The sequence below is a fragment of the Falco cherrug genome, chromosome 8 (genome assembly GCF_023634085.1).
Source record: "Falco cherrug isolate bFalChe1 chromosome 8, bFalChe1.pri, whole genome shotgun sequence".
Classification (NCBI taxonomy): Eukaryota; Metazoa; Chordata; class Aves; order Falconiformes; family Falconidae; genus Falco; species Falco cherrug.
This window is the reverse complement of record NC_073704.1, coordinates 32,719,008-32,731,676: the sequence shown is the minus strand read 5'-3', so window position 1 is coordinate 32,731,676 and position 12,669 is coordinate 32,719,008. Positions and strand designations below refer to the sequence as shown.

General features: G+C 41.6%; 1 protein-coding gene across 1 annotated transcript in view; it reads left to right on the top strand.

Annotated features, from left to right (window-relative positions):
* Positions 1 to 456: 456 nt before the first annotated feature.
* Positions 457 to 12,669, top strand: part of SNX4 (sorting nexin 4) — a 35,234-nt gene continuing 23,021 nt past the window's right edge. The window contains 5 exon segments of the mRNA XM_055718644.1: positions 457 to 519; positions 521 to 637; positions 1,727 to 1,842; positions 12,257 to 12,395; positions 12,472 to 12,621. Of these exon segments, the coding sequence (XP_055574619.1) occupies positions 472 to 519; positions 521 to 637; positions 1,727 to 1,842; positions 12,257 to 12,395; positions 12,472 to 12,621 (570 nt within the window). The 5' untranslated portion in view covers positions 457 to 471.

Below are 12,669 nucleotides of genomic sequence, written 5' to 3'. Positions count from 1 at the left end.
ACGGGCGCACCAGACCCCCCGCAGTGAGCTGAGAGCTGAGGGGAACAACAGAAACACATCTTTAGAAACCAACACGGACAGCTGTACGAGTGACGGCGAGCGCCCAGGGGAGCGCAGCAGGCCCGTCCCGCTGCTGGGCAGGAGCCTGGCTCTGCCCGGCCTCGGGCGAGCGGCGGGGGGACAGCGAGGGGTGCCCGCACTCCCGCCGCCGGGAACGTGAGGGGCCACGGCTGGCAGGGAGCGGGGCAGGGCACCCGCAGCCCATGCGGGCTCACACCGAGTCAGCCGAGGAGCGTCGGTCGAGGCGGGCGGCAGCGAGGGCCGAGGGCCGGCGGGGCGCCCCCCGCCTCAGCCCGCCTCGCCTCAGCCCTCCGCCGGCCGCCTGAGCCGGCGCCCCGGTGGCGGCTGCGGGCAGCGCCGGCCCCTGGACGGACACACCCCCCACCCCGGCCGCTCGCTCTAGGACCTGCGATGAGTTTGCCCGCCGGAGCCGGCCTCAGCGCCTGCGCGGAGGGAGGCGGCTGAGCCCCATATCCCCATGGAGAGCGCCGAGGCTGAGCCGAGCGATAGCCGCCCGGAGGAGGACGGTGCCGCGCGCTGCAGCGGCCTCCCGCCTCCGGAGCAGCCCGGAGCCACGGTGAGGGTGCGGGGGTGGCGGGCGGCGGCGCGCGGCGGCGGCGGCGCGGCGTTCCTCCTGCGGGCCGCTGGCCTCGGCACGGCCTGCTCCGCCGGGGCCGAGCACCGGGCTTTCCTGAGCCTGCTGCCCGGCCGCCGCGCTTCCGGCCCGGGGCGGGCAGGGAGAGACGTCGGGATGGGCCGGCGCGGGGAGGCCGGGACCGGGCGGTAGCCGAGCGCTGCCCGCCGCGGCGGGAAGGGGCTACAGGTGGGCCGAGCCGCTCCCCGCCTGCCTGGGGCCGAGCCCCTGCTCGGGGCAGCTCGGGGCAGGGCTGTGCTGCCCGGCCCGCGGAGCTGGGGGGGGCGTGCGCCCGCCAGCCCCGTTCTGGCCGGCCTCGGAGGGCTTTGTGCACCGTCTGTCCTCACCCCTAGTGCCAGATAATTAATGATAATAAATAGGAATAACGATCGTCGCAATTTGTCTCCCCCTTAATTTCTACAAATAAAAAAACCCCAACCGTCCCTTGCTCGATTCAGCTCTGCCTGTCCAGGGTGGGCGTGTGAGCCTGATGGACTTCAGCCGACTAATGTGTAAAAGATAACCATCCTCCTCCGAGAGATTAAAGGGAAAACATCCCGCTCCGGATGTATTCAGTTTCCTTTGAACGGGGACATGTGGTTACATGTGTCCCAGGTGTCCAGGGGAGGAATTTACCGGCAGCTGGAAAGTGTTTTGGGTTGAAAGTACTGGGATTGATTGTTTTTTGCTTTTTGTTTGTGTTTTGTTTTTTTTCTTTAAGGTTAGTTTTTCTTACCTTAAGGAAAAATGTTTCACCTTTCTCTATCTTCCTGTCTCAGCACGGCTTTTGGTGTCTGAAGTTGTTTGTTGACTTTAGGGTTTTTTTTTCCCCAAAAGCAGTTTTTTTTCTGTTCTAATCTGCAAATGTGATATGGAACACAGGTATAAAAGGAAGCCCTGCCAAAGTTGTTAACCTATACAGACCTGTCTTACTTGAACGAATGTGGTGTGGGAGAAGGGGAGGCAGGGTTAGTAGCCTTTGCCTTGCATGACTAATGTTACATGTATCTTTTATTTTCCTCCTCTAAAAAGATGGAAGAGTGTTTGGCAAAAAAAATGGAAATCACCGTTTCAGAAGCTGAGAAGCGGACTGGAAGGAATGCCATGAACATGCAAGAAACATACACTGCTTACCTCATTGAGACAAGGTGGGTGACGAGACCTCACTCTCAGAATATATGGATGTGCTATTCTAAACAGATTCTCCCTCCTTCCACCCCAAAAAATACTCAGGTGCAGTTGATGAGCGGATTTAGCTGGCTTATGATTTTTTTATGCTATTATCAACCCACTCGGAGGCTCTTTTCCTGTGAAAACTTGGCATTTGATCTCCAGTTCGGTACTAATGCTGGTGTTTTGTAACTGTGCGCTGTTAACTTTTCATTTGGAGCTAGGTGGAAAAATGTGTGTTTGAAAGATGTTGCTTTAATACAGTGTCAGCAACTGCTTGGTTATTTCTTGGACATGAGTTGGGTAAACTTATATACATATGTATGAGGTTGTGCATTGAGGTCTAAAGTAATGGTTAGGCTTGTTTGAGATCACAGGAAAATAGAGAAGTCTCATGACTTATGTCATGTGGTCAAAATTTACTGCTCCACTAATATTTGAAGTGTTTTGCTTCATCTGATCACCACATACTCCTCGTAGATGCCCTAAGGGTTAGGGTTAGTTAACTATTTCCTGCCTTCATACTAGCTTGAACTTTCATTGGAGAGCTTATGGCTTTCAGTCTTCTTGTGTTAACAAGATTAATAGTACAAGTATGGTAGACATGCTTGGTACCACAAAGACAACTTGCAATTTTAAGTACTGAGTAGTGAACAAAGCTTTAAAAATCCCTTATACCTTATTATTACTTCACAAACAGTCACCAGATGACTCCTGTAATGCAGGATCGTGCTACTCAGCTGAAGCAAGAACTTCAAAATTAGACTTTATTAGGAGTTTTGTCTCTTTCCTTTTATATTAACAGCTTTAACCTTTGGGCCTTGCCTTGAGAATGATCTACTGTATAGATAAAACCTTCTGAAACAAAGCAGTTGCATTTTGCAAAGGCTCTGAAGAGTTCAAATTACAATGCTATCACAGAAGTCTTCTAGTTACTACTTAAAAGGCTTCTTAGCTTGTTTAACCGATGGACACACCCTTCACACTGACTGCAGACCTACTGGGATAGGTATGCTATATTTTTGCTAAACCTTAAGAATAAAATCTGAAATAGATGTACACTTTATTTTTCAAATATTGTAGCTCTTGGACAGTTGCTCAGATGTTTTTTAAAAAAATACTTTTACAGTGTATTGATATTAAAGATCACATTTTCTCACATAAGTAATATTTTTCTTTTAATAATATTTCTGAAGGAAAAGAGAAGAAAATTGGAATCATTGGTGTCTAACTGTGATGTGAAGTGTACTCTGGGGCCATTTTTACACAGCCCCAGAACATGCTGACTGCATCTTCTTTCCCAGTAATCCTTGCATTACTTTAGACTCACTCCTGCTGGTCTTTCCCAGTGGTTCTTTCATAGTGGCAAAACCATGTTTTGCTGCCCAGACTGCTTTCTTTCATTAAGATTTATTTTATCCTGTGGTCAGCAAATACCAAGACCAATTACATGTTTGTCACAGAGCTATTGAAAATGTGGGTTTGTCACATCTCTAATAAAAAAGGTTCTCTATTCCTTTTGCTGAGAAGGCAAAATTTCTTGCATAAATATAATTGGTGGCTATTAAATGTGCTTCCTGCTGAGCCTGTAGCTGTAGGTGGGCTCCACAGCAATTTGTCTGTGGGTAATAGGATATTTTGTAGTTGAAGAATAAAATTCAGTTTATAGTAATATGAAAGGAAGACCACTTAATAATAGTTGTATTACGTTTATGTGAACTGGGGTTCCACCATTACTGCTATCTAGGATTTAATTTCAATTGAGGAATTGCATCTGGGTGAGAGACACAAGAGGGATGCAATTACAACCATTGCATATGCATTACAGAACAGGAGCTGAGTACCTAAACTTGCTAGTTTTGCTGGTGCTGATGAAACTCTTTTCAAAATGCAAGTGATGTTGTTCTTTTTTCTTTTCAAAATGAAAAGATTTATTACTATTCTCACAGTTTCATGTGCCTTTTGTTGATTCCCCCCCCCCCCCCCCAAGTGATATTATACCCCTCTGTAGATCTTTGAGACAAAACAAACTCCACTGCTGTAGACCACAGAGCATCAGCAAATTCCAAGGTTCACACTTCCTGAAGGCATCCTCTTTTTTCCTGGTTTACACCTTTCTGCATTAACTCATTATATTTTTATGATGAGCTATTTTCGATGAATTAGTCTTGAAGCCAGTTTGTTTCACAGCTTCTGTTAAACAATACATTATTTAAAAATAACTTTTTATTTTCCCTGTGAGAACAAAGGAAATTTCCACCACTCTGTGGGAAATGGCATTAAGGCAAGTACAAATTCTTGTGATTAACATGTGTAGCTAAATATTTCTTCTTGAGATGCAGGTGCTCAGCATATCACTTGCTTTCTGTAAAGGAAATTGCAAATATTCAGGACCTCACTTAAATTCAAGCTTGCGTTGTTGTTAGAAATTTAGGCAGCTCTGTGTTACACCATAGTCTGCATGCAACTACAAGAACTGAGATGGTGTAAAACCCAGAGTTTGACTCCTGGTCTTGTACCCTTTGTTTTTCATGACAGAGCTGAAAGTTAATCTGAATGCAGAGCACCTCTTAAGTGTTGACTTGTAATTATAGTACATACAAGGATGCCTTTTTTCCCCTGTTCTCCTTTGAAGTAAACAATTTCTTTTGTAGTAGTTGTACACTTCCATTTAGTTAACTTTGCTTCCATCCCTGCTGACTTTCAGATCTCTAATCTGGTCTTCCTGGTCACACAATATGCTGATTAGAGTGGTGAGGGTTTTTTGTTATGTTTTGTTTTGTTTTTAAATGTGGCTTTAGGAAAAAGTAACAAAACTTTGTGTAGCCTGGTAGCTTGCTACTTAAGCAGGATCCCTGGTTTTCAGTCCTACTAGTCTTTACTTCCTTTTGAAGTAATTTGACAGGGTCACTCAGTGTATTTGCTTGTTACTCCCCCAGTATGGCTGGGAGGGAAGTTACTAATCTTATTTCTGCTTTCAGTATTTGGAAAGTTTTCCAATAGTTATGTTGTGACATGAGTGATACTTGGTTCTCTTAAAACTGTGGATTACCCATCCAAAGATAAAGGCTTCTAAAAAAAAATTCTATTGGAGAAATGAACTTGGAAATCAGTATCCAGACAGGTCACAATTCAATGGTAGCAATGCTGCACCATGGGACTTCAGGAGTTTTCATTTCGTTACGTTTTGTTTGAGCTTCTTTCCCAAACTTTCCTATTCCATGTAGGGCTAGGTGAAGAGCCCAGGCATGCATTTCACAGAGAGAGGCACAAAGTCCTGCAGAGGTATTTTGTCTTCTGATGAAACAACAAAATGCAGATTTTGGTTTTTGAGAGTCAGGAAGACTTGTCTTTTCCCTCCAAAAGGAGGTATTGGGAAAAAAGGAAGAAAGTCTGTATTCAGTATAAGCTTTAAACAGGGGAGAGTCAGGAGGTGAAAGACAACAGAGGAGTTGAAAACTTACTTTACCGCTGATTTTTACTTAGTGGTTACTATGAGTCATTAACCTGCCAAGTATATGTTTATGTTAGTTAAATATGGCAAACTAGGTGACAGTATTAAAGAAAAATAAAAATCACCTGGCTGTGAAAAATCTTCTGGCAAGAGAACTGCCTCTTCATTACACAGCTTGCCAGGTAACTTCTGGTGTCTTACAAATGGCATAGTTGATCCATAATGATTGCTCTTCTGTCTGAGAGGCCCAAATACAGAGACCATCTCTAAATAGCTAATGGAAAAAGTTGTCCAGCACTCTAAAATAATAAAACTTTATGTAGTGACTGATCCTTGTCTTCTGTGGGGGAGTGGGAAGTGTCAGTTCTCATACACTGGAAGGTCAAAGGCTGAAAGAAAAGTTACTGCTTCTGCAATTGAAGAGGCGATTGCTTTTACAGTGAAATAAGCCAATGTACTTCCTTCTCATAGGATTTAATATTTTGCAGCCATTCCTCTTTTTATTGCATTCAGAATTGTTTAATGGCTCATTTAAGATAATTACTTTTAAATAAGAAATGGGAAGAGGTTAATTAAGTGGACTAATGTTTTCACATTGGCACTTTGAATTAAGGCAAATGAACGTGACTTTTGGAGTAATGTAATTTTATAATCGCTTATGATAACATCAGTTATGAACGTAAAAGCTGAAGGTTTCAATTTTGTCTTATTTTTTTTAGGCAGGTTGGTTCATTCAATGAATAACTTGCATTGTTAAAACTGCACTTAGAGGGGGAAACCATATGGTTTTCCTGCCTGAAGACTGTACAAGTATTATATTGTGTTTTTAAAACCAAAACAAATTGAGAAGCTTGACTGAATGTCAACAAGTGATTATAATCTTAATTGAAACTGGTCTGCAGTACTTGCATTTAATGATGGAGTTCATAATGTGGTCTAAAAAATTAGATGGTAATGAAGGCATTAAGTGTAATGAGTACCTTTTTGGATTTCTACTTCCTTTCTGGAAAGGGGTTCCTAGGTAGGAATGCTCTTGTAATTGGTGATATTTTATGTAACCAGCTGGAGACTTTTTTGGTGTGGTGAAAAAATACATATTTCTCATCTTGCTTGCCTGTCCCAAATCCATCCATGCAGTTTCAAACTTTTTTTTCTTTAACTTTGTTTAAAAGGCAGTAGTGCGGATGCAGGCTCAGGTTTGGGGGCTGTGCAGTACTTTCTCACCACAGCTTTGCAAAGAACTTCGCTGCTCCCCCACTTTTACCCAGCTCTGCAGTGTTGTGCGCTCTACAGAGCAGAATATGGCTGCCTTTACTTTATCAAAGCCTGGATGTAAGCGGGAATCTTGAACTAGTGTTAATAATTTCAAAATGTGTCTCAAATTTATTGCAGTGGGGCAATTTAAAAAGCATTACGTCTTTGTTGTGGGCACAACATAGCTGCCTTCTTGAAATGTTGTCTTTCCCCACTGGTCACTAAGAAAGCTTAGAAGTCACTAAGCTGAAGTTTCACAGCCTGTTGGGGAGAAAAAAAAAGTGACTAAAGCAGGTGCTGCTAGTGGCAGAGGCAGCAGGGATTTCCATCCTGCAGGAAGGGGCAGCATGGTGAGGCTTCTTGCTGAGGCACAGCTGTTAGGGTGCAGCTTTTTGCGTTGGAGTGTTGGGCAAGAACATCCAGACATTTTTCTGGACAAGTGTGTACCTGCTTGTTTTGCTGTCATATTTATGCTCCCTTTACCTGTTGTCTCTCAACTGCTTTTCATGCAAAGCAAGATCTCTATTATAATGGAGATAGAAGCAACAACTGCAGCCACAAAAAGGCAGCATTCACACTTCTAGGACAGCGAGAACAAATGCATATTAGAATAAAAGAGATAAGTATGATTGGAGAAGAGAAGTAATGTCAGGCTTCTTAACACAGACTGTGTTGAGAAGGTTTCTATCGGATGCTGTCTATTTTAAAAAAAACAAACAAACTACACAGGCAGGTTTGGCCTTCAAGGTTCTCTAGGTAGTAATTTAGTAGTCTTCTTCAGGGTATAATGTGAGGCTTGTGTGTCCCTCATAAGGGTTGTGAAGCTTGATCAGCCTAGCCTGTTGTCCACAGATCAGAGTAAACTGACAGTAGGCTTTAGATCTAGTAAACTTCCTTAGTTTCTTCAGTGTGGGCAGTGAAGATGTGGTGAGTGGCATGATCTGATCTGGCAGTCAGCTTCCTTCCTCCTTGGGTTTTTGAGGCCCCTTGTGGACATAAAACTTCAAGTAACAGGGTGCCTGTATTTCCATTGTGGAATAGTAGTGGTTTGTTCTGATGTAGGACCAGGTGGCTGTAAAGCTGTGGTTTTCCTGCTGAAGTCCTACAGTCCTAAGTGACATTTTAAAAAATTTTGATTCCTATTTAATTTTCTGCTTGGTATTTGTGTGTGTGGACTGAGATGTTACTGCTCTGATTATTGTGGTTTTTCTTTTTTTTAAAGAACTGCTGTGTTCTTGTTAATTCTGGCAAATACGAAGCTGATATAGCAGGCATGTTGAGAAATTTTTTGCAGGTACGGCTCCACATGGTCTTTGTTGCTGCTAGTTTATAATTAACTCTGTAAAACAGTCATGAAGCATTAGGAGCATAATTTACACTGGAACATTCTCTTGTCAGAAGACTGGTCTTTTAAAGTGACAGCTTACTGATGGTGTGTGGACCTGAACCCTTACAAATGATAAATGGTCTGCTACACTTTTAAAATATGTGATGATCCTCCTGGTGTGTTTGCCTTCCTACAGTATTGGTAGGACAGGAACATGAAGTATAAGTTCATTCTCTTTTAACCTGTAATCCATACTACAGGAGTACATGTAGTTCACCAAACAGGTTTTAATCTGTGAAGTCACTTTTAAATTTCTAAAGACATTCTTTTTGATTGAAGTTCTTTTTCTTCTGTTAGTTAGTAGCAGAGCACTATTCTTTAGTTCTTTCCTCACATTTGTGGTGTTAAAACTGTTGAAACTTATTAAATGGTAATGTGGCTCTCTTGATGGCAGGAATTGGGAGTTCTGAGAAAAATACAGGTCAACTTTTACATGATGAAACTGACTTGGCAAAAATGTGTGAGTGTAGGAATAGAGCAGAATGAGTTAAGACAGATCAGCTATGGAAGACAAGCTGCCTAACTTTGTACTACTAACGTATATTACGTAATTGTATTTGATACAAGTGCTGTATCGAGCCACTTAGAAATGCGTGCTACCAAAATTTGGGATAGTTCTTTTCTAACATCTTGTGAAGCTGTATTTCTACAGAAGTGCACTTGAAAATGGAGTAGGAATGTTTGGACCAGAAACTTACGTGAAAGTTAAGATAAACCCCTTTTCATTCTTCTCTGTGCTGACCTCATCAATGTTATAGGTTAATCAGAAAGTGATAAATAGAAGTTCAGACTTGCACTGCACTGGGAATTGCTTGGGTTAGAGGCAGAAGGCAACACCTAAGTACATGCTGTGTTGAAATGAATGGCCAAATGAACTTCATATTCAAAGTCCTTCATATTCAGGAGGCCGAAAACTGTTTGTCATTGCCCGTGGCAGTATAAGCCCATAGAATAAGTTGTGGAGATAAAATAATTGCAGTGAGCGTGCTTTTCCTTAGGGGCTCATATTGACAAGAAAAGTAAGAATGATATTTTAAAAAAGTGAATTGTTCTTCTTGCAGTTTATCTTTGGTGGTAACATCTTCAGTCTCTGTAATGCTACTGTATGTCTGAAGTGTGTTAGGCTGCCATAAACTGTCTGTAGTGTGTGCACACCTAGCCTGCCTCTAGTTATGAGGTGATGCAGTCAGTCATAAACTTCAGTTTCATATTTTTTTTTAATGTAACTCTCCTATTGCAGAAAAATCAAAATTGGAAAGAAGAGCTAGTTAAACACAACTCCTGTGCCAATCCCAGGGTTGTATTTGCTGTGGCCAGGAAATAGTGATGCATAGGAGTGACAGAGGCATTTAATAGCAATGGACCAAATGCATCCTGCAGGGTTTTTTGGGTTTTTTTTCCTTCCTCTTTTTCTGGTCTGATAGAACATCCATTCTGTTATGGAGAACTCCTTGTTCCAGATCTGAGATCTGTAATCTTCCTGCCTTTAGAGTAAGGATGGCTGCGGTCTGCTTTTTTCTGTGCAGTGCTTCCAAGCTCTAGGTGAGTCTCTCGTGTCTTCCTACTGGTGCAGCAGCATCTATATCTGCAGCACAGATGGGTTCTCCTGGGATGTGGCTAGGTTCTTGGGGCAATCCTGGTCTGTGTTTTTCTTGTCTCCCTAGTCATGTTGATTTGTGCAGTATGTTCTGAGGGTCTACATAAACCTATAATGTATTGATGGTGGCAGCCTTGCTCTAAGGTTTGATGATAACCCATGCAGAAGTAGTGCTCTTGAAACCTGTGGTCTGAGTCAGTGCATCTGTTGATAGCTGCTCAAGCTGGAGATTAAAAGGATCCCTAGTTCTGAAGTACTTTTATGTGAGCGTCTTGAATGGCCAGATTGTGTACCAGACCCTGCTGAGAGTTTTGCTTCTAGAAAAGTGAGGTTTGTGCCTTCAGCTTTCAACTGAACAACTAATCTTCCAGGGCATAGTAGCTTAATTCTTTATCTATATACATTTACCTCCAACTCTGCAACAGTACTATCACTGGATACCTGCTTTTAGCTGGAGTGTTCTTGAAGTTTAAATTGTGCAGTGTTTGTGCAGGGAGGAGTTCTCCACCGCCTCTCAGCCCAGTGCTAACCTGAGCTTACCCTCTTCAGAACTCCTGCAGTTGCAACTTTATTGAATAAAAATACTCCAGTAGGGAAGAATGCTGTGGGGTGTTGGCAGTGTGATTTAGCGGCTGCCAGCAGTGTGCTCATCTTTTTTAAGTAAGTCTCAAACAGTTTTAATCTGCAGCAGTTCATGTTGAATGATTATGAATACATCCTTTTCTTGTTCCTTGTCCATTTTTTTTCCTACAAATTCGGTCACCTGGAATAAATGTTCTTTCTACAAAGTAAGGATAGATATTCAGGACATGTTCTGTCTTACTCTTAAAAAAATCCTTTTGCGTAATTTGGTATTAAATCAACCTCAAGATGTAACCATGCTTTTTTGTTTTTTTTTAAACTGGAGGATATATCAAGTGTTCCTCTCTAATGTGAGTTCAGAAATGGATGACAAAGGCTTTTTATATTTTGTTTTAAGAGTATCAAATAATTGGGGTCTCTCTGGAGTGGGATTGTTTGTTTTTCAGTAAGTTCATTAGAAATCCAACCTTACAGGTTAAGACTAGCTTAAAGTCAGTAATTTTTGTGCTATTTAGATTTTTAAAAAACTTTACTCCAGAAAGTTCTTATGAATTCAAGAACTGTATAGTCTGAGTTCTGCTGGAAAAAATAAGATGGTTAATCTGTTCTGAGTACTGTATGAGCAAGTACTTGTGGTTCATAACTTACCATGCCACTTCTGGGCTCTGCAGCACAAGAAGGATGTGGACATACCGAAGCAAGTCCAGTGAAGGTCCATGAAGATGATTACGGGCTGTGGAGTGTCTAATGTGCAGGGAGAGTCTGAGAGAGAGAGGATTGTTCAGCTTCCCAAAGAGACAGCTCAGGGGATCAATGTGTATCAATGTGTATCAATACTTGGTGGGGGAGGTGAAGAAGATGGAGTCAGACTCTGATATACAGAGAGAGAACAAGAGGCAGCAGCCACAAACTAAAATATAGGAAATTCTATTTAAATGTAAGAAGACCTTTTTGCTGTGAGGGTGGTCAAACATGGGAACAGGTTGCCCAGTGTAGTGGTGGAATCTTTGTCCTTGGAGATACTCAAAACCCAACTGGATGTGGCTTTGAGCAAGGGAGTTGTACTATGGATGTGCAGAGGTCCCTTCTAACATCAACTAATCTGTGATAATCTTGTAACACAATTAATACTGTAATAATGCCAGTGCTTTGTATGCTAATTAGTCACTTAATATAAGAGCTAAGGTAGATACAGACTTCACTGGTTTCTGTTAAGTGCCTTGTCTGAATTCTCTTGCAGATGTTAACTGCCAAGAAGCGTTGCTGATCTCTGATGCTTGCTTCACAATATTGCAAAGCATTTCTGTTGCTTTAAATGTCTTGTATGAAGTATTATTTTTTCAAGTTTTTGTATTACTTCTCAGTCATGTAATATTCCATGATTTCTCCTTTTATAGCAAGGTAAAATCTTTTAATAACTTGCTAGGTGATGTTGGCTTTAAAGTTTTCAACAAATTTTTCAGATGCATCAATTTTGTATCAGCTTACCTGTTTACTCTTGTCTTCAGCTAGTTTATTAGCCTACATGTCCTTAGTCCTTAAATATAAAAAGATACCACACTGAACAAAAAAAAGTGCTTTGAAATTTGCTATGTTTTTCTAAAAATATCCTTTAAAGTTTCTTAATATTTTTAAACTTATATTTTTAACTTTTCTAGCTGTTGCAGGCAAGACAATTTTTATCCTCTGAAGTGAAGACTTTCCTGTTGAGTAGTAAATTCTTTCTTGTAATACACTCTTATCCTTCAGCTGCTCATGAAATCGTGCTGGCTTGGAGCCTAACACTGTTCCAAGAGAAATATGTCTTAATTCAGCATTGATGTGAACGAAGTCACTTGTGTTACTATTTACTTGACTGTCACCTACCTGGTTGTGGTGTGATGGAAATGTGTTGACTTTTCCTGTGTTCCTAAAAAAATTTGGGTGCTATCAGGCAGAAATTATAAAAAAATTCTTGTTTACATACTTAATCTAAAGTAACCATTTTAAAATTATGGGCAAGTTATGTAGTGATCATTTACTGGGTAACTTTTTAGGGTCTTTGCTATAATTGTACTGATGGTATGAGGGAGAAGGCGATAGCTTAGTAATGCTCAAATCTGCTGGTTTATCTTTCAGAGTTGTTGAGTCCCAGAGTGAGGGACAGTGTGCCCCAGTGGACTCCCTGTGGCGACGTTACAGTGAATTTGAGTTGTTGAGGAATTATTTGTCAGTTACCTATCCACATATTGTTGTTCCACCTTTGCCAGAAAAAAGGGTAAGGAAGCTGAAGCTGCAGCTTGCTTTGTATTTTTTGTTCCTTATTTACTATTAACACTCTTCTGTTTAAATAGGCTGACTTTGTTTGGCATAAGCTATCAGCAGATAATATGGATCCAGATTTTGTGGAAAGAAGAAGAATTGGTTTGGAAAACTTCTTGTTACGTGTGGCTTCACATCCTGTTCTTTGCCAAGACAAAATCTTTTATTCATTTTTAACACAGGTATAGTAAAGCGGTGAGCTTTTTAAGTACTTTCTTTAGTGATTATTT